Source organism: Erpetoichthys calabaricus, chromosome 13, assembly GCF_900747795.2.
Source record: "Erpetoichthys calabaricus chromosome 13, fErpCal1.3, whole genome shotgun sequence".
In the NCBI taxonomy this organism is placed as follows: domain Eukaryota; kingdom Metazoa; phylum Chordata; class Cladistia; order Polypteriformes; family Polypteridae; genus Erpetoichthys; species Erpetoichthys calabaricus.
Window position 1 is genome coordinate 103,582,897 of NC_041406.2, and position 27,162 is coordinate 103,610,058.

The 27,162-nt window shown below is 37.1% G+C and overlaps 1 protein-coding gene across 1 annotated transcript in view; it reads left to right on the forward strand.

The window, feature by feature from the left end:
• The window catches only part of tex10 (testis expressed 10), a 120,231-nt gene that overhangs the window by 86,279 nt on the left and 6,790 nt on the right, over positions 1-27,162 (forward strand). Inside the window, exons 12-13 of the mRNA XM_051935563.1 lie at positions 18,316-18,396; positions 22,653-22,831. Coding sequence (XP_051791523.1) covers positions 18,316-18,396; positions 22,653-22,831 — 260 coding nt within the window. The remainder of the gene's footprint in view (positions 1-18,315; positions 18,397-22,652; positions 22,832-27,162) is intronic.

Sequence of the window (27,162 nt, forward strand, 5' to 3'; positions counted from 1 at the left end):
TTTCTTATTTTTTTATTAGAAATAAACAAAAAGAAGTACACTTGTGACTCTTTCTTCCATATCATATGTATCAGTATTAGTATTAACACCACACCTTAAATACCTTAAATATGTTTTAGAATATACGTTGAGTGGTAATTTTTTACACTCATGTACTTGCAGAAATAGTAAGATTGTCATCTGTTTACACTCAGAACAGCCAGAATTTGTCAGTGGATGTGCTCCATAAGGAATACTGTACTATGTCATCTTGGGTTCCATTGTTGTTACAAATTAACTTGAGGTGTATATCTGCTTCTAATTAGTTGTTCCATTTAATTCCAAATCTTGGCAAAGATTCACTGATTCCTTCAGCTTTTTTCTGTATAATCATTGCATAGTGCCAAATACATGGTTTTAGTGAGAGTGTGGTTGTATTCTGCATTCAGAGCTTGACTTTCTCCTTACATCTGATATGGCACAGATAGACTTTATCTCCCAGCTACCCATTTTGTTGATTAAATAGTAAGACTCACTCCTTGCTGTAGAACAGGTAGGACAGGTAGGACATACCTGAGAATGTTAATTATGTGATAAAAAAAATAGGATATCATTTTTATACATGTCTTTTCCTCCCTCTTTACAAGCTCATTGCAATTTGATTTTATTTATGTACTGTGTGTACAGTATGTATGTATTTATTCTGATTGGCGTATGCTTTTTATTTAAAATCATACAGGAAAACAAAATGATCACACATCATCTGTAGCCATTTTCCAGTTTGCAATAAACACTGTTTATGAATTGTGATGAGCAGGACAGTCACTATTGGCTTAATCTGCATTTCTGAAGTTACCTGTTGCTCCATTCTATTACCGTAACGAGACAAGAGGGTTAAACTGAAACAATGATACAACACCTTTGACATTAGCCACAAACTTTATTATACTCCCGCCCAAGCACACTGCCTTATGCAACCTCCAAAAAGCCAGCTCACTTGAAACCCTGGCTGTAATACTCCCAATAGGGACACAGTACCGTAATACTACAAAAAGGAGTGCATATATAAGGTATAAAACTTAACAATCACATTTTTTTAAAGAGGGAAAAAAGTAAACTGCAAAACATGCACTGACATCAACTCATATGCACAGCAGAACTAATAGTTACCCTCCCCAAACTCCAAAAACAAAGTGATTGTACTAGTCACTTAATATGTCATATTCCTTCTTTAAGTGCTTTTAAAAGTACAAAAGGAGATGTCCCTTTTTTGTAAGACAGTAGGCAAGCTGTTCCTTTGTAGGTAACCACAAAACACACTGGACTTTTTTTTCAGACAAAATCTTTTCTCTGTTGCAGGCTTGGTGGATTGAATTGCCTCTACCAAAGAGTAGCAGTTGTCTGTAATACAAATGACCTGAAGAGTGTTTTTTGAGTCACCTACTGTAAACTCTGAATAAGTGTACAAAGACTAGATTATCAGTGCTATCAGGCATTGCCAGGGGTTCTCCTCTAAAAGTACTACATACTACTCTTTTGATTCTTTTCGATTACCAAGAAAGGGGTGAGAACTGTCTTTCCTCTCCTGCCAAAATAATGAAGTGTGCTCCTTGTGTGCCACCATCAGGAAAATGCCCAAGTGAGGGCTCACTGAAAAAACTAAACTCAATGACTCTTCTCTTCTTAGGTGTTGAAACGTCAAGGCCACTTTTACAGAATTAATTTTCCGAATGACCTTGTTGCCTTCATGGATTGTTTGTGATAGCTTTTTTTTGTGCTGGGTGCTAAGATGCAGGCATCAAACATTGCATTAGATCTGCTTTGGCTAGCAACCCAAAGAATCTGCCATATTTTTGACTTTAGTTGTTCCAGTTCAGGTGCACTGATATGGGGGTGGGGTTGGGGATGTCTTGTTTCATGGCTCTAGAAGGTTCCATGGCAATGGGTTGAAAATTCTCTGTTTGGGTTTCTTGCTATATACATTGCTTCATTGAGACTACATATTCCAGTCCCACATAGTCAGTCTAAGTGGTCATGTCCTTCATGACCAACCTGGAAAGCTGATCTGTGATATGGAATGACTGAGATAGAAAAGTTAACGTGTACCTGCCCATATAAAATCATCAGCATGGTACACAAGTATTCTAATCACAGTTCTGTCTTCATCCAGCCAGAAAAATACTGCAGGATTGACTTATGAAACTTTTCCACTTGTCTTTAGCATGATCTCCTTCACTTTGTCATACCAGTAAAGTGATGCATCTGTGAGACCATACACACATTTTATGAGCCTCCATAGTTTTCCTACACTTTTAGCCTCAGTAGGTGGATGAATATAAATATCCTGAGACTGTGTCATACCCTGTAGAAAAAGTACATCTGATGTCCATGAAATTAACTTTCTATTGTCTTTGACACATGACAGCTAAAAGAAGACGAAGTGATTCTAATGAACATGTTGTTGAATCACCTTTGACCCCATTCCTGTCTCGTTCCTCAAACCCTCTTGCCTCTAGGCGTGCTTTAGGTACAGTTGTGCTGAAGTTTCTTTTAAAGTGCATATCCATCGTAAGGAAATTCTTTTTTGACTAAAGTTTTCAACCTCCTCAAAAACACCATTACTTTTCTAGCTACTTATCTCTTCCTGCTTTGCTGATGAAAATGAGATATCCTTGATTTGAAACACATCATTTTCCATGCAAAAGTCACATACAGTAGTTGCAGCTGATTAGTTACTGCTTCAGCTTGCTGACAATCCACCCTTGACATGTCAACAGACCCTTCTGTGTTAGCAATACTGTCAGAATCCATAAACTCTAAATTATACCTGTAGCAGGTGCCACATGCACTATTGTCTGTTTGTCGGTTTGAGTCTCCTTAGGATGTACATCAGAAAATAGGGTTGCTGAGGGTTTGCCGCAAATTGGGAACTACACCACTAATGGGATGACATAGCACAGACAGGACGGTTGGGCTGAAGACAATATAACCCGGAAAGGAAGTGGGTAGCTTGGGGGAGAGAGACATTGAGCGGTGAAGCTGGGAGAAGCAGTGTGTTACCACCAAGTATTCACCTGCGAGCCATCTGCTGGAAAAAGGTTCTATTTCACTCGGGGATACAAGGGAAGACCAAGTTTTTTTTTTTTTGTGATTTCACCAGAGCAATCGACCTTTGGGACCGGTTGGACAAAACATTTGTTATTGGTATTGGCTTCCGGCATCCTCTGTTGGGCTTCCAGCATTTCACCGGGCTGTTAAACTGTAAGGACAGTGATCTAATTTGGGATGATTCAAGGGGAACCAGGTTATCTCAGGCGAGAGCATCTCGCATCCTAATCTGGGAAATTTTGTATTTGATCCTTGTTGTGTACTTGTTGTTTGGGAATTACATAAACTGTCTTGTCTGTTAATGTGTAAATATAGCTTTTTTTTCTTCCTTTCATTGCTTTATTGCTTGTTATTTTGTGCTAATCTAGGGTGTGTGGTGAATGAGTCAAAAATAGGACGAGCTTCGGTCACGTTACCCCGAAAGATTTTAATAATGAACTGCTTTTCTCTAGCGATATTCTAAATGTGCAGTGGCCCTGGGTTTAGTTGTTCTCCGGGGGTGGTGGTACATACCAGTATCCATTTTTTTTTGCCATTAGTACCTGACCATGTGCTGTTTCCCAGTCACATTCAGTATCCTTTCTCACTTTCAATATAATTTCTGTGAGTGTCTGATCATGTCTGTCTAGCAGTCCATTACTCCGGGAACTATATGCAGCTGTGGTCTTTGTTTCAGTTTTAAAATTATCTGCCATATTTCTGATTTTGTCTTTATTAAATTTACAAAATAGTTTCTGAGGAGCTCCATGTACATTTATCCTGGAATGATTGAATTATTTCAAAATTTCTGAGGGTCTGTTTGTGTTTACAATATGTCCTGCACTGAAATGTGTGAATGTAGCAATGATGTGAGGATACCATACTCCTATTTCAAGTTCATGTAAGTCTGTAGCCACAGTTTCATTGTATTCATAAGCTAGCGGCAAAACAACAGCTTGTCTGGGTTTGGGTTTGCCATATTTCAGGCATGTCTCACAATTCTCAACAACTGTTTTAAGTAAAGGAAGCATACTCTGCATCCTTGTTTCCTGATCAATGAAGAAATTTCTGTTAACTGTCCACTGAAGCATGCCTAAACTGCAGGTAAAATTTTAACAAAGCCTTTTGCTTTTGTCCTGTATTCATGTTTTCTGAGACTGTTAGAATCCCACATTTACAACGTTCATCAATTTTTTTCTTCATTCTAAGATGTTGTGACCAGAGCTGGTTAATTCAAGAGTCACTGCCTGATTAAACATCACTGCTTTACCATTTTCCATGTCTGAAAGTGACCATGCTCTTTTTAAAGATGTTTTCCTTAAGAAAAATGGGATATCAACTGGAACCACTTCTGTTTCAACACTACATCATGCCCGTTCTATCTTTGCAGGAATTTTCACTATTTTGGTGGAATGCACAATTATGCCATCTCCAAATTTGAAAGCTCTGTTGCTCGAAATGTTTCAGTTCAGCAGCTTTTTTTTTTAAATTGTGGTTAAGCTGACTAATGTAATTGTCTAACCATTTATCTCCACAGACTCAAGCGTGTGCAAGCAGTATCAATTACAACTAATCCTAAAGATTCTACTAAAAAAATTTGTGTCTGAGATTGATTCCTTTGTAAGCAATGTAATGTTGCATTCTTCACAGTCCTCTGGTTTTTCTTTTTCCTCTGTTATTTTAACTGGTTCTTATTTATTTGGGCTGTCTTTAGCCAAGTGGTAAATGCTCAGACAAATAATGCATTTTGATCTCCTACCATATTTGTCTAACAGATTAGTACCTGGCAATGGCAACCTCTTCTGGCTACTTTTCAGATGCAGCCTGTATTTTAATAAAAATAACTTATAGCAGGTTGAGAGCTTTGTGGTCATCTGGCACTTTAGGTACTGTAAGTATAACTTTGTATTTTATGGATAACGGCGAAATTTCACCTTATGTTTACAAATGATCTGGCCAATTGGGAGTATATAAAGTGAGAATAATAAAGGAACTATAACTGACCCCTGAGCAAGGTTATTATAGTTAACGAAAACTAAAATCAAAACTGAAACTATTATTAAAAAAACATTTTCGTAAACTGAAATAAAATAATTAACAAAACCGAAATGAAAAACTAAAACAAAACTATTAAAGTAGCTGGAAAGACTAACTGAAATAAAATAATAATTTACTAAAATATTTTTAGTTTTCGTTTTTGAATGAATATTCTTGCCGTTAGTCTTTAACCCTTGTAAGTTTTCTCTAAAACAGAAAATCATCCACCACGAGCCGCCCGCACACATTCATCCAGTGAACGGTGGCTGGTGATGGAGGGCGGCTGTTCACACAGCATTTGCCGTGAGAGAGCAAGCTGAGTACGGGCGCATAAAGCGTGAGAAATAGAAAGCGATTTGCATGCTGCCTTTCTTTGCGCTTATTGTATATCAAGATGTCATTCAAACGGCTGATATCAGAATGTGCTGCTCAACAAAACATTTACCATGTCGACAGAAAAATCACGAGTGAGTAACATTTCAGTTTATTTCTCAGGTGTCTGCTTTTTGTTGACAGTAACTCACCTGCCACTTTGCAGTATTCGACCTCGATATTTTGATGAATCTCGACGTTATAGACAAACCAGTGTCCAACAGTACTGTTTTTTAGAATTGTGTGTATGTACGCGCGCGCGCGCGCGTGTGTGTGTAAACACGGTAACTCAAAAACACAGATAGATGGATGAAATTCGGCATGTGGTTGTTGCACCACAATTATAGACCGGTATTAACTTTTGGGCCAAATCCATCACCCGGAAGTGGTACTTTACCTGAACACATACTCGATTTACTTTTTTTTTTTTATTTATACAGCTACAGAGTCCGATTTATTCGACTTTACTTTTATAATAATTGTCTATATATATAATTCACTAAGCCGGAAGACAAGTAGCCACCCATGGAAAGCACACCGGAAGGGGCGTGGATTCACTAAGCCGCCGACAAGTAAGACACCCATGGCGCACGCAGGAAGGAGCCACGCCCACCAACTCTAAGACCATTGGATACGACGACAACTCGCAGAGCCACGCCCACCAACTCAGACGCGACACCTCGGAAAACATGCTGTCATTTCTGTTTGTCTGTGCCACAGTCCACATGCAGCTCTGAGCCACGTTGACTTTTCATTAGTCAACCTCAGTGGAACCTTGGTTCACACAGAGGCAGCGCCAGAGAGAGACAGAGGCACACACAGACAGCGCGAGAGAGAGACAGAGGCACACACAGGCAGCCCGAGAGAGAGAGCTGCGCACACACAGGCAGCGAGACAGAGAGAGCCGCGCAATCCTTTAAAACTGAGGTTAAAACACAATGAAGGAAGCAGTCTTTAAAAACCAATAAGCCCTGTGCCTCTTTTTCATTAGCGTCTCACCTGCTTCACCGCCCTGCAACAGTCGAGACGCTTTCTCAGCAGCTGACCTTCTCTGTGCCTGACTCCACTACTGTCAGTCGCCTGATTAAAAATGGTGAACTCCTGCAATGTTACTATCTTGGTTGGCTTTTAAATAAAGTTCGGATTTGTTCAAATGTTCCTTTTTTTCCCCCTGTGCTTAAAACTCATTTAAAAAAAAAAGTGTTTATACAACTGCTGCAATGTTACAGAGAGAGAGAGAGCTCTCGTGCTTCTGAGAGACAGAGGGGGAGGGGGCTCCCGTGCTGCTGAGAGAGAGGGGGGGGGGGGGGCTGGGGGGGCTCGTGTGCTGCTGAGAGAGAGAGAGAGCCTGCGCATGCAGCTGAGCAGGGAGTCTGGGTTTTTTTACCCCTGTGCTTAAAACTCATTTTAAAAAAAAAAGTGTTTATACAACTGCTGCAATGTTACAGAGAGAGAGAGCTCTTGTGCTTCTGAGAGACAGAGGGGGAGGGGGCTCGCGTGCTGCTCAGAGAGAGAGAGAAAGTGGAGGGGGGCTGGGAAGGCTCCTGTGCTGCTGAGAGAGAGCCTGCGCGTGCATCTGAGCAAAGACGATTTCCTGTTAGATTTGCCTTTGCAATGACTATTAATAAGGCACAGGGCCAAACTTTCAAAAAGATGTGAATGTATCTGCCAAAACCAGTTTTCAGCCACGGACAGTTGTATGTTGCTCTCTCCAGAGTTCCATCTTTTCATTCACTTACTGGTATGCTTGCAGGAACACGTGCAGTGAGCGAGAGAGAGCGAGCGACACACACATGCATACAGGTGCGCGAGAGAGAGAGCGCTGGACGCATAAGAATAATAATACTTCATTACATTGATATACCGGTGTTTTCAGTATTCAAAGCACTATCCACACAGGGAGAAACCGGGAAGCGAACCCAAAATCTTCCACAGTCTCCTTACTGCAAAACAGCAGCACTACCATTGCGCTACAAGGCAGTTAAAGAATGCACCGGCCTCGATTTTGTTTTCACTTCTGTTTACAGCGATCGGATCGTAGCGTGCATTGTTGCAATGTTACTTTTCTTGGTGGCTTATTACATTACGGATGTTTCACGTTAATTTTTTTCCCTGTGCTTAAAAGACATTAAAAAAGTGTTTCTCAACTGTGACTCCGGAACAACTCAGTACGCAAGCTATATTAAGCGTCAACAACGAAGACTCGCTACACCTTAATGAACAAGTGCTGAAACTTATCTCTACCGATGAAGTAACTTTCACCAGCGTGGCCTCTATCGCCACAGGCGATCCCGCTTTCAGTCACGGACAATTGTATGTTGCTGTCTCCAGAGGTCCATCTTTTCATTCACTCACAGTGGTATCCACAAACCCACTCCATTTGGACAACTGTGTCGTTCAGCAAGTATTCACCCATCAATACATAATTATGCGGCGTATGTTACGCCGCGGGTTGGCTAGTTCAATATATTATTAATTTGATTTGTTGTTGATGGTTCCTTAATGTACATAATATAAAAATATCATCATTGTCTTGCGGTTTACTCCTCAAAGATCTATCCCCATATGAGTATACAAGAAAGTCGAGGGGAGCGCACTCCCGGTTTTTGAAAATAAAACAGAGCTGATCAAGAGACTGACTAGGTCGTCATACAAGATCAGCATATTGTTACTGACCAATCACTTTTGCTTTAAAAACATCTGATAAGTGATGAAAAACTTAACATACGAATGGGTTTTTGTATTTATTCCATATTTATTAATCTTTTTTAGTTCTTATTCACAACTCAAAATAACTGATATTGTGTAAGTAACCCATTAGCAGAATTATATTTTAAAATATCTGTGTCCCTTTTTTCAATGTTTTTCTCTCTCTCTCAAAATAGATAGTTGAAATATCCTATTCTTTTTGTTCTTAACATCAGCCTTATCATACATATTGCATACCAGGGATTTTTCCTGCCTTACATCCAAACCTGCTGTGGTAGGCTCCAGATTTCCTGCAATCCTACTCAGGATAAACAGGTTTAGATAATGTATATGTTGTTCTTAATCTCAGACGCGGTCTTTGTTGTTTTATGCCTGTCTGTAGTCCTATTACCTGCTCTTGCTCTGCTCATTATGGGTTTACTGTCCTTTATGGTGGTCTACTCAAGGCTCACTGCCCCTAACCTTCACACTACATGCTTGTTGTTCTTTGTTTCCCTCAGTACAGCTAGGTGGGGTCTGCACACTCATTCAAGCCTAAGAGCCCTGTTTTTCCTAAGCCCCTGTGATTTTCATGAGAAAATATTTTAAAAATTATAAAATTGTGTAAAATTGTTTATATTCAGTGTGTAGTTTTAATTATACTTGTTTTTATCAGACAAAACAAAAACCAGATAGTAAACCAGGCAGTGTAGTAAGCTTCCACTAACATTAAACTCATATCCAAATCTGCTGCATGTACAGTTCTGTCTGATTTTGACACAAAACTAACTCTGTAGGCGCTCCATGTCATAATTACTAAAACTAAAACTGAAACCAATATATATAAAAATAAAATAGAAATGTCTTTGTGAAATAAAAACTAAACTAAAACTACAAATACATGATGAAGGAAAACTAAAACTAAACTGAATTTCCAAGTAAGGTCAGAAAAAATATAGAAATAAAAACTAATATAAAAAGGCAAAACTATAATAACCTTGCCCCTGAGGCACACTATATGCATTATAATGCAACTAGCCAACCCGCGGCGTAGCATAAGCTGCATAATTATGTATTGATGGGTGAACACTTCCTGAACGACACAGTTGTCCAAATGGGGTGGGTTTGTGGATACCACTGTGAGTGAATGAAAAGATAGACCTCTGGAGAGAGCAACATATAATTGTCCGTGACTGAAACCGGGATCGTCTGTGACGAAGAAGGCCACGCTGGTGAAAGTTACTTTGTCGGTAGGGATAAGTGTCAGTTCTTGTAGATTAAGGTGTAGCGAGTCTTCGTTGTTGACGCTTAATATAGCTTGCGTACTGAGATGTTCCGGAGTCACAGTTGAGAAACACTTTGTTAATGTCTTTTAAGCACAGGGGAAAAAATGAACATGTGAAACATCTGTATAATGTAATAAGCCACCAAGAAAAGTAACATTGCAACAATGCAATCTATGACCCGATCTCTGTAAACAGAAGTGATAAGAAAATCGAGCCCGGTGTATTCTTTAACTGCCTTGTGGAGCTATAGTAGTGCTGCTGCTTTGCAGTAAGGAGACTGTGGAAGATTGTGGTTTCGCTTCCCGGTTACTCCCTGCGTGGATAGTGCTTTGAATACTGAGAACACCGCTATATCAATGTGATGAAGTATTAACAGGAAATTGTCTTCATGTAATAGTAAAAGGCAAATTATCCGCGACAAACAAACTGTTTTACACGCTGCATACCAACCCGCAGCGTAGTATACGCTGCATAATCACGCCGGTTTTTAAATGTTTTTTAAGCAGAGGGAAAAAAAATGAACATTTGCAAAATCCGTAACGCTGCTTTCAGTAAGTACAGTGCACACGCATTTAATTTGTCGGCCACTTTTTGCCAGCCGTCTTTTCTGGTTTGGGCTGCTCTTGCAGTGTTACCGCTTGTGCATAATAAATCTTGAAATCCTTCGAGTAACTAATTAACTAACTAACACCCACCCACCCACACACACAGCTTGTGTGAAAAAATGCGCCCGTACTTTCATAATTTTGTTGCAGCCTATAGTGGAGTCAGGCACACAGAAGGTCAGCTGCTGAGAGAGTGTCTCGACTGTTGCAGGGCCTGCATCGGTGAAGCAGGTGAGACGCTAATGAAACAGAGGCACAGGGCTTATTGGTTTTTAAAGACTGCTTCCTTCATTGTGTTTTAACCTCAGTTTTAAAGGATTGTTTTAAGGATCCCATGGGATATCTCTCGCAAACTGTTTTAGACGCTGCATTCAGCAATTCACATCTGCGACAAACATGCCTCTTCTTACATGGTTCTGCCGCGTCCACCCTCGTTCTCAAAGCATACACACCGCCTGGTCATGTGCCCGCTCGCAAGAGCAACTCACAGAGATCCGCCCACCAACTCTAAGACCATGGTGTGTAAAACAGTTTGCGATGGTGGTGCGTGCATCATAACCAAAAAGAATAATGAAAAGTCAACGTGGCTCAGAGGTGCATGTGGACTCCTAGCACAGACGAAAGTGACTTACAGGGTGGTCGGCGAGTTGTTGTGTCTGGTCACATGAGCAGGCACTGGGAATGCCTAGAGAGCGAGGGTGAACGCGGGCCGGGGAATAAGGAGTGTTGGTGGGCGGGGAAACGTTTTCCGTGTTCCTGCAGGACCATCTAAGAAGACGCATGTTTGTCGCGGATGCGGTGGACGCGGGCCGGGGAATAAAGAGTGTTGGTGGGCGGGGAAACGTTTTCCGTGTTCCTGCAGGACCATCTAAGAAAACGCATGTTTGTCGCGGATGCGAATTGCTGTATGTAACAGCATGTAAAACAGTTTGCGATGTTGCATGCAGTCGTGCGTCGTAACCGAAAAGTCAACGTGGCTCAGAGCTGCGTGCGGACTATAGCACAGACAAACAGAAATGACGCCGTGTTTTCTGAGGCGTTGCGTCCGAGTTGGTGGGCATAGCTCTGTGAGTTTTCGTCGTATCCAATGGTCTTAGAGTTGGTGGGCGTGGCTCCTTCCTGCATGCTTTCATGGGTGTGGGCGTGGCTCCTTCCTGCGTGGTTTCATGGGTGTCGTGCTGCTCTGGCGGCGGCTTAGAGAATTATATATATAGATTTTGACATACACTCACCAAGACTTACACAGAGGGTTTTGTCTTGTTATGTTTGATTGAATCCAGTTTAAAGCACTACCATAAAGACCATTCCATTCTCTAGGGGTCGTGCAGCATAAATGTCAGATGAGCTGACACTCTCCCTTGTTGGCTACTTGGATGCCAGAATGATGAACAAAGGGCTGAATATGATGTAACAAGTTACCTTCCTTCACTGCTTTTGATCAAAAGGCCTGACATTCCAACTTATTCTTTTCTTCCACTTAAAGTCAGTAATAGTAGGCACAACTCTTCTTTCATCATCAGTGTCTCACATCCTGCCATGACATTATTAAGAACGTGACATTGACTAAACACTGTCACTTATTGACTAGGAGAATATCAACATGGCAATCAAGGGGGGCCACAGCAAGTATAAATGTGGTTTGGTTGCCCATTGTCTGCATGCTTTGCAGTGCGGTCTGCACATTAGCTATACGCAGTAAGTATAAACGAAGCTTAAGGTGGTTTATGGGAATGTTGTGAACTATAGTATGAAAATCAGTGTTCAAGTCTAAGGGAATGAGTACTGAAACCTTATTTGTATCAGTATTTAGTTATAAGTCATTAACTACTTTTATCAAAATAGTTTCTATGCTATCATTATATCTTACACCTGAGTGATAGAAGTTTTGTTAATGTAATCAATTAGTGGTTGAAACACCATGTTTCCTAGAAATTTGCTTAAAAAAGGTAGGTTAGAGAGTGGTCTAAAATTTACTAAAACAGAACAGTCAAGGTTATTTTTGACTGCAACAATTTAAAACAAAAAATAGAAAATTTCAAGACTATCCATCCATCCATTATCCAACCCGCTATATCCTAACTACAGGGTCACGGGGGTCTGCTGTAGCCAATCCCAGCCAACACAGGGTGCAAGGCAGGAAACAAACCCCGGGCAGGGTTCCAGCCCACCGCAGATTTCAAGACTATTGAGAAGTTAACTATGTCTAGTCAATTAAGCAGTCAGAGACTTCTTTGAAAAAAATACTGTAGGAACTAAATGAAGGATGCAAGGGAACAGTTTGAGTTTAGTAATTTAGTTTAGTAATTTAGTATATACAATAGGAGGAGGTTCAATTAACTCTCGGAGTCTGTATTATATTGCACCTTATTTAACATTCTAATAAAAAAAACAGACTGCAAAAATATCATATTTATCACTAATGTTATGTATTTAATAAATGATCATTTGTTGAAAACTAGTGATTTGGTTGTTAAAAATTTTGGAGAAATAATACCTTATCTCAGGTCGGATTCTTTTGCTGTATTTAATTATATAAGTTGCATGGCCCACTCATAATCACATTTAGCCATTGCAGAATCACCAGTTAACCTAGCATGTGTGTCTTTGAGGTGTGGGAGGAACCCCAGGAAATGCAGAGAAAAGCACAGGTGGACATTGGGAGAATGTGTAAACTATACACATTGCATCGGATGTGGGACTTGAACCTGGAACACTACATCTGTGAGGCAGCAGTGTTAATTACTATGTCATTGTGCTGCCCTGCAAATACCACAGACCCTGAAAAATAAAAATTGCAGAAATGACAGCATTGCTTTTATAAGAGTTTCAGAAGTTAAGGAGTTAATACTTATATTGTTGCATATACTTCTCCATTTGAAAAGAAATTGCACTGCTTAACCATTGCATTATGCAGAAACTGCATTGCTTAACCATACCATAGCCTTGATAACTGAGGTAATTTTTCTGAGTATTAAAGAAGAAATCATAATAAAGTAAAAAATTTGTGAAGGAATGCTTATTACTGAAGATTTCTTTTATTTGGTATGTTACCCTTTTTTTTTTTTTGCATGAGCTGCTCTAGCCTGTGCCTTTTTTATTAATTGCAAAGGTCTTTTGTTTAAAACTATTTCTAACCCCCCAGCACCCCCCTACCAAACTGCCTTCAAAGTTGTCACTATTCATGTTGGACGTGATAAATGCTAATGAAATGTAGCACAATGATTCAGTAGTGACATTTTTCCATGGAAATTAAATGCTAACAAAGCTTTGCCCAGGGGTCACATATAAATGATAATAATAATAAAAAAACTAATTCCTGCTTTACAATTAAGCCACAATTTTAACTTTTTCATTTTCATGTCTAAGTCAATCACTTACTAAAAGAAAAGGGGACGATTTCCTTATGTAGAGCAGACAGTTATTATACAGAAATTTTCATTTGTATTAATTTATGTAATGAGCTGATTTTGTTTTACTGGTGAGGAAAATGCCATTGGATAAAAATGAGAGAAAGTTAATTCTTTATTATTATTCCTGCTGTGTTAGTTATTAATATTTACAGTGTTGAAAAATGTAATATTTTAAAAATAAACAAGCGATGATTTATTAATTTGTTTGCCATTTTATATATATATATATAGATATATAGATATATATATATATATATATATATATATATATATATAGATAGATATATATATATATATATATATATATATATATATATATATATATATATATATAGAGATATAGATATAGATATAGATATATATTATATATATATATATATATATAGATTATTTTTTTAAATTGTGTGTTTAATTTACCTGTCTTCTTCAGATGGGTGAAACTAGTAGTCACAAGCTTCATTTTGTGCAGATTTTTATATTAACTTATTCAAGCCTTTGCTGAAAAAATGTATATATTAGTTATTTTTTATTGACTCTTTTCTTTTAAAATATCCTGGCAGGATATTTTTTATCTTGCTTAAAATTACCTGCACACATTCACTATGTATTATTTTTTAGGTTACTGGGACTGATTGCTAAAAGGTAGGTCGAATGTGACAAACAGGCAACAGTGAGAATGACAGGTACTCATTATCACATTTACACCAGTGGCCGCTTACCACACATTCACTGCTTTAATGTAATGTTTTAGAAAAAAAAGGTCTGCCTCAAAATTTAAGATTAAAAAAACATTGGCCTAAGCAAGTTAATAGTGTGCATATTTGGTAAAAAAGAAAAACAAAAATCACTCTAAGCTAGAAAGTTGTAAGCCCGAGGTGTGCCATTATTATTTTTTTTTACTTTTTTTTTTTATAATTAATTGTAATATGAATAGTGTACATTTTTTATTTCAGCAAATGCTAAAATCTATCCAATATACGAGTAACCTAATCAAGAAATCTGTAGGAATATTAATAAATAGAATTATAAACCAAAATAAATTGCACAAAGGAAAGTAGCTTTGGTCAACAATAAAGACTAAGCTTTGTACATCTTTTCACCCATAATTTGATTGTTGTGTCAGGTAGTCTGGAAATAGTTATAATAGATCAAATATAGCACCTAGAAAGTCTTTCTTGGCTGCAAATGTTCTTTTATTGGAGTTTAAGGATGCAAAACTTTTTATTTTATCTCCGGTATCACTCTCTTAATTGCTAGAATGATTAAAATTTTAAAAAAATTGATTTCTTTCTAAAGGCTATTTAATTTAGGAAAGGAAACTTCAAGACATAGTCGACATTTAACTGTTAATAATTGCAAATCATTGTATGGAAGAGAGGCGACATATTGCATGTTGTTCAGATGCAATTAAAAATTTCATTGTACTACATATATAACTCTTAAATTGTTCTTAATCTTGTCTAAGGCTGTTACTTGTGTTGTTGGAGAAATAAACATAATGATTTGCCTCAAAATGTGCTTTATTTGTATGAAGGACATTCCATTAAATTCCTGGGAAGGTTAAATTCTACAGTTCTGTGTAAAAGATGCAAAGGTTAACTTGGTGGAGTTTACTTACTGTAGTGCATGTGTAATACCAAAATGCAGGTTGTCATTTCCCAAAAGAGAAGGTACAGTTATTTGAAAACTGGTGACTGAGTTAAAAGTAGTTCTTTCCTTGTACTTTACATAAACATCTGCTGGTGCAAGGATATATTTATGTAGACATTATTTTTAACTTAACAATTCCTCTTTGACAAAGATGCAGTGCTACACTTTTCAGTTCTTTGAAAAATGTTTTATACCAAACGCACTATTTTTTTTTTCTTTTTCATTTCTTTTCATTTTGTATTACTATGCAGTGGCATTATTTTAGAAGTCTGAACTTTTTTCTTATTGTGTTAACTAGTGATGAGCGATCCCCGCGGAGTTCACTTTACAATGACTTCAGCAAAATTCTTAAACATTTCCGAAATTTGTCGAAAAGCATTAAAGTTAAAGCATTCAATCATTAGACTTAAAATGTTTTATTAAGCACATTTATCTCATTTTAAATGGTCAAAAATGTATCCAGAGCACGATTCAGCCTGTGAACAGTGCAGTCTAGCTCCAGCCTCACTGAGCCACATGTTTAGGATGTGCTCCAAATTAACATCATTTAGATCAAAAGTCTTTGAATGCCTCTCAGACAGCCTTGGTGTCACAATCAGTTCTAACCTATTAACATCTGTGTTTGGTGTACTCCCAGATGGGCTTAAAGCGGAGAAGGACAAAGAAACTAATTGCCTTTACCTCATAACTTCATAGACTTCTCTTGGTCGCCCGGAAGAATCCCACCCAACCTTTTTTTAAGTCAGTGGGTAACTGATGTTCTATACTATTTGAAATTGGTAAAAATCAAATTCTCACTTATAGGATCTGTTCAAAATTTTTTTTTAATATGACAGGGATAAAATCAATACCATTTTAGAATAAACATCTACATCATGGAAAAGGATACTCTTCCATCCTTGCTACTTTTAAAGGTTTGCTCTGGCTTTTGGCTCTCCTCTCTTTCTCTTGGGTAGAGGTTGAATTTTGGTTGGTTACGTTTGATTTGATTATGTGGAATGTTATTTGCTTCAAATAATATAAAAAAGTATTAAAGTTAAATCAAGAAGGAGAAACTGAACTAGTTTTGGTGGCTTATAATGGTCCACTAGTCATTTAAGTGTCCCTGAGGGCTAAGAAAGTGTCTCTCAACTATGTTAGTGTGATTATTGTGTGGCCAAAAAATGTAATCTGTGCTGTGAGGCAGCAGTGCTAATACTAATGTGCCTCAAAATACGAAAAGTGTAGATAGAATGAATACCACAAAAAAAATGCAACAAATGGCCACAAAGTAGCGATAAGGAAATTAAAACATAGATCATTGCACTCAGAGTTTGAATCTTGGGGCACACATTTTCCATGTTATAAAGCAGCAGCATGTACTGGCTAGTGCCATTTTTTGAAGTTGTGGGTCCAGACACAGCTTAAATGTCTTTTTTGTTTCCCCAAATATCTATGGAGATGCAAATGCTGATCAGGTCGTAACATCATGCTTCCACAAAACAGATTGGCAACAGTCTTACAGTATGCATGGCTGCTACACCTCTCTGAAGTTATGCTGGCCTCACAAATAATCATGGGGCGCTAGGAAAAAAATGTTCAACCGCACAGAAAATTTCCTAGAAAATATTTGCCAAACAAGGTTTTCAGAACAGTAATAATAACAACAATTACAATTATTCTTATCCCCATCCTCCTGGTCTATAGCAAGTCCAACCTTTATTTGTATAGACACTTTGAGTTTAAGTAGCATTTCTGTTCCCTGCACTTTCAGCTATTGATAATCCATTTTCTCCATAGTCATGTGTTCAGTGTAGAAGGTTGATTTGAAGATGACCTGTCACATCTACCACGTCTCACATTTTAGTTTTTTTCTTGACCCAGTTTGATTCCTACTTTACTTGATTTCTGTTTCAGTTAATTAGTCTGGTTCAATCAACTGTTTCCATCATTAGCACTGTTTGTTCTCTTTGTTTAATAATGCACTGGACAATATAATCAATATTTTATCTGAAAAGCAGGTAATTATTTAATACTTCTTTATAAAAATATTTCTAACATTTCATTTTTTTGAAAAATAAACGTTTGTAAATCTTTAATTTGCTGGTTTCTATTGACACAGGAATGCTGAAGAGAAAAAACATCTGTGACATTATCAGTATAAAAACATTTAATGGTGTGTGAGACATTTGCACAGTGTGCGTGTATGTACTGTTTGTTGAAATTTTTGTGAAGGTGGTAGTTACAGAAAGATACACTGTTGTATGCCTGGCAAAAATATTATACAGTCAAAACATCAAAATAATTCAATAACAAAGTGATTATCATATATAGGATTGACACAACCATAAACAGCAACAAACACTAATGTGCTGTTACTAGAGATATTAACAACTGATGAACAGTCCACTGAGCACAGTCCCAAAAGTGCAGTGGATCGTCTATGATGTGTCACTGTGGGCAGGGATGGTACATGCTGTATTTATCTTGGGTAAATATGCATACTAAACAAGCCATCTTCTGGTGACTGATGTGTTTTGAGCTGTAGCTCTTTATTAGAGTTTAATATTTTTTAACTATTTGCCTTTAAATGTGAATTTGCAATAAAAAGTGAGATTGAAACAAGATATCTAAGTGTCATTTGTAATCCCAAATAGTTTTTAAAGGTTTAAAGGTCTTTTGAACTTTTGCAAGGCACTGCTTAAATTAAGCCTGGCTAATTGCTTTGTTGTAAAATATTTTTATTTTTTAAATAATCAGGGCTTAAAATAAGACAAGTAAATCGGGTGAATTAAAATTTTACAAGTGTTACAGCAGTGTACTCCTGCACATCAGAATTCCAGCATGCATTATGTGTTTCCTAAATTGAAGTTTAATTTAAGCTAATGATCATTTACCTTATCACTGTTTAGCAATGCTGTCTTTGAAATGGTCAAAGCCTCTGGCAGATTCAATTAGTGACTATACAAATATTAAAATTATCTTTGATATATTCAGCTTTTTACATTTCCATTCATCAGGTTCATTTTTTATAAAAGTGCTATGGCTTTGTAAATTTTTTTTACAGTAAGATAAATATGAAAATAAATTTAAAGAATTTTAAAAATAGATCAAATTGATGGGCTTCAGAATTTCCAAATGATGAGCAAAATAAGCAAAAAGCTTGCCAATAAATAACTCAAGTTTATTTTGTGTTTTTCTTTTTTTTTTTTTCCTTTTTAGGAAGTATGTCTTTGTTTAGCTACAATTTCTTCTCGGACTCAGTGCTTAGATATTCTTCAGAATGCTATCTGCAAAAACCTGGTGAGTTACAAAAACGAGTTTTGCCACATTGTGATTTTTATGTACTTCATACAGAAGATGGACAGTGGTAACACCTAACAATATATTAATTGGGGCTGTAACTAACAGCTATTTTGCTAACTGGTTAGTTGGCTAATTATTATTTCAAGTAGTTATTTAATTGAGAAGGTTAAAAAAAAAAAAACAAACAGCATTTGTGAAGAAGTGGTGCGTCACTGTGATGTTCATTTAGCTCTGTGTTAACTTTTCTAGCTGCACCTTAGTGGCAGTTTGCAACTATACTGTAAGTGTCTACCTACCTACCTACCTACCTACCTACCTACCTACCTACCTACCTACCTACCTACCTACCTACCTACTAACTGAGTCTGTCAAAATTTGGGATATGCTCTTATTATTTTGAAGACTGTTGCCTCGCTCCATGAAATAAATTGGCAGTTTTTGTGACCGATGTATCTGCAATTGAGTCATCAACTGTTCAACTTTTTGTAAGTCTGCTAGCCACCTTGTTTCTTTGAAAATTAACACATCAATGTACTAATTGCCAGACCTCTTTTACAGCTGACACATACTACTAATTGGCAATCAAATTAATAAGACTCACTTTTGACAGCTGAATTTGTTATTGTGCGTTAGTTATTTTAAAGTTAAACTCCTTTTTCATGTGGAGTTTCCATTATTTTGTCCATACTATGCCTCCTGATCATGAGAGAACTATATGAAAAGCCAAGAAGTAAAAAGAATTCTAGAGGTTTGTGTAGGGACTTGCACACTTTGTTTACACACCCGTTTCTTGGTTTCATCTTGTACGGAATACTTTTTTCTTATAATTCTGGTTTCTGTTTTATATTATTTTAAAATGACAATTTTTCATTGCTACAGTAAGTACTAAGAATTAGTGAGTGGTAGTAGACTGCCTCCTATTAAGTACTTCAGCCTAGAATAAAATTAAGACAGAAGCTAAAATAAATCAAAATTATAGCTTGTGCAAACCAAAAAGACTCTCAAAAGTGGGATGAGTAAATTACATAAAAACATAATTAAAAAATTACATGAATAAATAGCACAAAGTTAAAGCATACAATACCACTGTACTTGCTGTTATGATGCGAGGCCCTGTATGTTACTGGCCATGTCAAAGTGCTAAAAGCACACGCTAAATATATTCCATCTCGTCTCTCATTGCCTCATGGTCTTTCTTTTTTTCTGACACTGTGGACATGCGTACTCTTGTCAGCATAGTATGTCTTCACTTTTTTTTACCCTCAGCTTACTTAATTTTAGTCAGGAATGGTCATTTAAATTTTCTATTTTTTTCCAATCAATCTGCACTGAATAAACCAAAATTTCAAATGAAAATATGTTTTTAAAAAGGTTTGCAAATATGTTTAAAAATCAAAAACTGAACTCAAGGACAATTTGTCTTTTGAATAATTTATTTGACAAAAATATCTCTAGATGTAAGAAAATAAATTGATATTACAATATGTGTATTCAGTTTTCCTTATCTGCTGATTACTAACACCTCTCACATTGCAGTTCATATTGTTTTGTGCTAGGTCTGATTAATAATTTGTAACTAATATACTTTGACAGATGGGATTTAAGCACTTTGAGCTACATTGTTGTATGAAAATATGCTATATAAATAAATGTTGTTTTTAAGATATGTTACAAGTACATGTAATTTTCATAGTCCATTAATTATTTCAAAATCAAGTGACATTGTGCCAGCATGTTTGTTTGTTTGTTTAATGTGTAAATTAAAATGTACAAATTTCTGAAAGCTCTGTCCCAATTTTTACAATTTAAAAGTGTATGCTGTCAGGGGTTTTCCCCCCGTGTTCCTGATATGATTATAGTACCAATGTTGGAAGGAGAATGTCATGTGCCTGGCAGACAGGCCTGCTTCATTGTGTTTGCAAGAGTAGCTCGTACTGTACCACTTGCACAATTAGCTTATGTATAAATCACTGATTACTCGAGCGTTGCTATTGTTTAGCACATTAAAATCAATTTTCATGCCTTAACAAGAAATCTGGTTAAATTAAAGGCATTTCTGAGCATTTAAAATGCAATTTAAATGGTAATGCTGAGTTTGCCTGTTAGCATTTAAGCAAAGCAGATGTGCCTCATTATCCTTGATCAAGACTGTGTTATGGTTATTGGGCTGAAACATCCACAAAACAACTGAAAAACTGTGGAAGTCTTTAATTGCACTAGTTATGTTGCTGCCTGAGGTGCACTGGGAAATCAAAGGATGCTCATACTAAAAACCCCAACCCAGTAACAAAGTTATTCAATTTCATGTGTGCCCCGATAAAGGAGCTTAAACTATAAATCCTGGATTGTGGCTTTTCAGTTTCATACAAAAGAAAGTATTATTTTTTATTTATGATGTCATTGGTGATCACTCAGATTCAGCTTTACTAATTTCGTTTTGAGTACCCCCTGACCATTAGTATGTATTTTTTTTTTAAATATAATTGAAATACAGAGGTTGTTCATAGAAACAGATGAAGACCGTCTCATTAAACAAACAGCACACACAAAAGTGTACATTATAATATCATTGCTATCGTAACATCTATCCATCTTCCTAACTAACTTATCCAGGGTAGGATGCAGGGTAGCTTTACCCTATCCCGGCAAGCAAAGGATGCAAGGCAGGAACACTACCTGTACAAGGCACCAGTCAATTGCAGTTACATGTAACATTCAAGACCAAAAATAGAAAAAGTTCAGAAAAATTTATACTTGGTGGAACTTACTTAAGCAGCAGCATTAACAAACAGTCCTATAATTGCTAATCACTCATGGACAGCATTTATATAGTATATTCATCCATTCCTTTTAAGAAAGTTCTTTCAGTTGGTTTATGCTCAATAATTATTTGCCAAAATACGTGCATTTAGATTGTGCCACACATTTTAATTGAATTAAGATCAGAACTGCATGACACAACTTCTTTTGCGCTTCAGATAACCAGGGGCCTCTGATGAACGGTGCGTACGCACAAAAATGTTGCGTACGAACTTTTCCACGCTCAAATCGCGATGTATAAAACCTAAACTTGGAGTAAAGCCACGCACATTTTCATAGTACCTCCAACCCTGGCGTATACAAGTTCTCCGCTCGGTTTTGCAAACTGGCGGCACCCAGCATCAAAGCAGTGCTACTGTGTGGTTACCGTTTCTTTTTTTAGATCCACATCCCTGACGCGGCTTTATCATATACACTGAAACTAACTGCATATTGTTTATTAGTTTAATACATCTGATTGTAATTAACCTGTAACAATATAATGGTCCACAGAATGGTCAAACTATTCTAAATACCATAGCTGCTTTAGCGCTGTTACTGTCACTGCACCTTCTTCTTCTTTCAGCTGCTCTTGTTAGGGGTTGCCACAGCGGATCATCTTTTTCCATTTTACTCTCACTGCACCACTCGGAGTATTTATATCACTGTATCTGAGTGAGGAATCACAGATCTACAGCAGCTAATTGGAAAGAGAATTATCGGTATACAGCATCAAGCACACGCTGCCTCAGCCAAGCTGTCTGTTGAACTGCTGTCACACGGCAAACGCTTCAAAGCCCTTCCTGTACGGACCTCGTGGTTCAGAAACCGTTTCATCCCAAGAACTATAAACGCACTCAATCAGTCCATCAAGTGCTCCTTGTAGAACTGTTTGTACTTATAAGTACAATTATCTCACTGTAAACTTGTGATACAGTTATAATATTGCATAACCTAAGCCACTTTGTAAAGCACGTATTTACATATGATAACGACATCTAAGGACATACATTTTAGGTGGATTGGCAACAGCAAATTTTGACCTAGTTCATAAGTGTGCTTGAGTATGGCTTGGGACTGGCTGCCATTTTCTCCAGAATTGGTTTCTGGCATACTAAGCAATGTGTGGGATATTAATAAAATTGTGCAATGGGAATGTATTCTCATTTGTTAAATGCATGGCAAGCTTATTGAGAACAATGTTGACAGTGCTTCAGATATAATATAGTTTAACAAGGAATGTTTCATTAGCACTACTTGTTACATTGCCATGCTGAGTAATAAGAATCCAGCTAAGATCGTGTGATGTTACATAGTAATACTAGCTATGATTCATATTCATGGACAACTTTAATTTGTGTTTGTTTTAATAAGGAAATAATTGTCATTCGAGTTTAGGCAGTTCATTTTTAAAAAAGTTGCTTCATTCTCCACCTTTCTCTTTCCAAATGTAGGCTAACCTCCAGGTTATCCCCGACAGCACGGCAGCTGCAGTTTTGCATGCTGTGTCTAAGCTGCTAGATCTGGCCTACATTCCCAGTGAGGTCTTGCTTCGATTTTTGGCCAACTGTTGCTGCAGTGTTCTGCTGTTGATGCTTGAAGAGAGTGACAGTGAAGAACAAGGACAAAAGAGGTAGTTTCACTGCTTAGATATGTATGTAACGTTATGATTCCTACAAGGACACAGAGAATGTATTTATTTTTCAGGTAAAATTTTGCAGCACACACTCCTTGATCGCCAGTTTTTCAAATATATCTTACTTTCTGCTTCACTATCTGTATTTCTAGGAAAGCCTTCATTCTGGGATTCATTTTGGGCTGCTTGGTATAAACTGTTGTTAGGCAAAATAAAACAGGTTTATTGATTTGACAAGAAAAAAGCTGTACGGGTAGTGTGACTTGCTCCATTTGTTCCATGCCATTTGACCTTTGATGTTCACATAGGTTATTGTCTGCAATCTAGTTTCTTTCAGTAACATCTAAGCTTTGATTCTGCATCGTCTATCGAGCTTTTTCAGTATACTCATGTTTGCCCAGGTAATTGCTTTACACAAGTTCAAGTATTTAAACATGTGTGACGCATGTGGTTCATCCAGTTCCAATGGGTAGTCAATAGGGATGGGAGGTTTTTCTTTTTCATGAATTTATTTAATTTGAATTAGTGTTTTAAAGTGATGTTCAAACACAAAATTTGTTTTTTGTAACCAATTAGTACAGTTAAACAGTTAAGCAAACATTTTAGTTTGATCATCTGGTCATGTGCATACAGTCAAAACATTTCAATGCAAAGAATATGACGAATGGTGAAATCTTAAAAATGAGCTAGTTCCAAAATCGGTTGTCAGGAATTTGTTTGGAAATGAAAGATTGGATGTCAAACAACCTAAAGTATAATGCAAAGTTTGTAAAATGACAGTAGCAACTAAATACCATTATTGCTTTTGATTGACTTTTATTTATATTTATTTTAACACAAGAATCCTTATTTAGAGACAGGGAAGCATCTTTAAAAGAAAGTTAATATGTTAATTTGAACAATTTTGTTGAATCAACAGTAAATGTAATAACTGCATGATTCAACAACAAGATTTCATATAATGAACAAATAAAATGTTCATGTCCAAAAAGACTACTGAGTTCTATTGAAATTTAGTTGAATGTAGGATGCTCTATCAGTATACATGCAGGATGAATTAGGGACCAATTTTTGAGGGATGCATTTCTGTGCAGTTTATTTCATTTGTATATTAAGGGTCTTCTTTGAAAGTGGGAGCATATTGTCATTAATTTTATATATTGTTATTTTTTTTATATCGACTTATTTCTTTCAGCACATATATGTAGGAGACAGCTACCAATACTGTCAAAATAGGTAGTGCACAAAAAACAACTTTACACATACTCACTCATTACAGGCCATTTTAGAGTCACCAGTCAATGCTAAAGTGTATGCCTTTAGAATGTTGGAAGAATAAGAACGTGCCTTGTTAACTCTATTCAGTCAGCGTATGAGCTGGGATCAGAACAAATGACCCTAGCATTGTTGCAAATAAAATACATTTGAGCACAACCATTTATAATTTTGTAACAGGTGTCTGGTCACACTTACAGGTAATCTAACTTAGACACCATTAAAATATCCGACTACGCCACCCAGTTTTATTAAGAGACTGGGAACTCATGAAATTTACTGATAATAGCACACAGGTTTCTTTAAATTGGGCAGTGAGTAAACACACAATGAAAGACACAACAGTAATTTCAGAAAAAAAAAACCAACAGTAAGTTCTATTACAGAAGACAATAAAAAGTACATTAAAAAGATAAACGAACCTAACAAAATCTAAACATATCAGGAACGAATTTCCTTTTTTTAAAAGGAAAACACACAGTCCATACTCTAAAAGTCCATTAAAAGCAAGAATTGGAGAATACAACCTTTAGTGGTGCAGAGTCCAGTTTGCGCACTGTGTTACCCCAACACTTAATCGTTCAACTGTCCATGGATGCACTCTGTTCACCGGACACTCGTTTCCCAACAGAAGTTGTGTCAAATTGTTGAATCCCTGTCAGCATCTCTTCATCGTTCCTTTTTTTCCACTCTGGGCTCCTTGTGTTGCTGTGACCTAGGCACGCCTCATTTCTCGTCTGTCAGCTTTGCTTGGTCCTTTCATGCGGATTCCCTCTCTCGCTGAACCCACATCTGGCGTCTCCTTGTGGAGCTGTCTCTTCCTCCATGGAAATGTTGCCGTCCTTGTACCTCATGTCGTGCCAGCCAGGTACCCTCATCTGCCTACGAGCCCCTGTGCCCTGTCCGAGTGTCTTGGCAGCATTCTCAGTGGACTGTTTCCCTCTGCCTTCTGCTGCCCAGGAGTTTAAATTTCCTTCAGTCCCTGCTGTTGTCAGTCCTGGACAATCAGTTTAATCAATGGCACATCTAAATTTCCTGGGTTTAACAATTAATGAAAACACAAGTTAACAAAATGTATTGTTACCAACCATTAATGAGTACAGATCTGCTGATTAGAAACCAATATTGTCAAACATGTTAATTTCAGGTAAATACAGACATCCTCCAAGGAAGGAGCAGTTCTGTTATCACAACTTGGTATTGTTTGCAATCTCAACCAGCCAAAGTGACTCCTTTGCAATATGACAAATACCTACATCCTGCAGACAGCCTTTTTACTTCTCACCCCCCAGTCCCAACAATGGGTGCCTATTGGAACCACCCAGTGCACAAAAAAATGTCCCCCTCTGACAATTTACTTGGAACTGTTATTTTATTAATAAGTAACAATAAGCAGTTATATGACATTGAGAAATGGAAATTTAGTGTGTACAGATAGATAGATAGATAGATAGATAGATAGATAGATAGATAGATAGATAGATAACTTTATTAATCCCAAGGGGAAATTTACATACTCCAGCAGCAGCATACTGATACAAAAAAACAATATTAAAGAATAATAAAAATGTAGGTAAAAACAGACAACAACTTTGAATAATGTTAACGTTTACCCCGCCCCCCCCCCCCCCCCCCCACCCCCCCAAACGGGGTGGAACTGAAGAGTCGCATAGTTTGGGGGAGGAACGATCTCCTCAGTCTGTCAGTGGAGCAGGACAGCGACAGCTGAAGCCGAAGCTGCTCAATGTACGACTACAAACCTCTGCTGGCAATGGTGGGTTTGGGTTGAAATGCATTGGGTTACAAGTGAATTTGGATTAGATTTTCAATACCAACAATATCAAAATTGGTATTTTACTCAAACAGTCTGAATTTGAGATGAGAAAATGAATATAAGTGGAAAAAACAAAATGTCTAATTTTATTCCTGGCTATTTCAATGCATATAACATTTACATTTTAGGAATAATGCCACTTTGTGTTCCACACAGAATACACTTTGATAATTTGTAGTCTCAGACATACTCTAGAATCAACCATTTTGCACTTAAGCTGCAAAACACATTATTTTTCATCCTTGCAGTATAGTAGTGTCAATGACTTTATATTTTCTGGGTCGGGGCATTTTTGTAGTATTTGAAAAAGGTTTTTGATCATTTTTGAAATAATCCCAGTCTACTTGGTGGTGTCTTTATATACATTTGTTTCCATTTGTCAATCAAATTCAAATAAACCAAATCCGGCATGTCAAAGTCATGGAATATAGTGGCCTATTTTGACATTGTAGAGAGTGACAAAAAGTCTTTCTCCAGTGAAAACCAAATAAATTGACAGATTTCATTTACAAGATGTTTTTGAGACACGTTGTGACTTACAGATGTGCTTTTTTGAATACAACAGTCATCAAACTGACTTCTTCACATTCTGTGAATCTCCTCATCCATGCTTCACATTACGCACCAACAAATTACGGTCAGTTTTCTTCTGGACTTGTTTACCACCCGTCTGTCTTTCTATCTATAAGTGAATGAATTGGAATATTGAATATTCTTGATCTAACAATTTCTCTGTGTATAATATGGCTATGATGTTTGACTTCGTACAGGACAGCAAAATATACATAGGGCTTTTGAGTTTGGAGTACAACCAAGACTAATCTTTGCCTGAGCCATACACAAATAACATTAGAATGTATCAAATTGGACAGAGAAGTAGAATATACTGTAGGTTAAAATCACAAATCATAGACATTATTTTGTAAAGTGTCTGCATGAAGTTAGGCTAAAGGGTTTGTGTAGGTGCATCTTTTCCAGTTTCCCAAAACCGAGCTGCTACTGAGTTGGCAAGGTAGGATCGAGCACAAGCCAAACGCGTAACAAAAACAAATTCCTCAGTTCAATAAAGTTTGTTTGAAAAAGGTTTAGTGAAAATTCAAAGCAAAACAGTTCACAAAGAATTAGAGAAGAAAGTTATTACACACGCAGGATAAAAGACAAAAAATGAAAAAATGTTTCTTCTACAAGCTTAGCTTTTTCTTGTTAAACTTACTTTCTA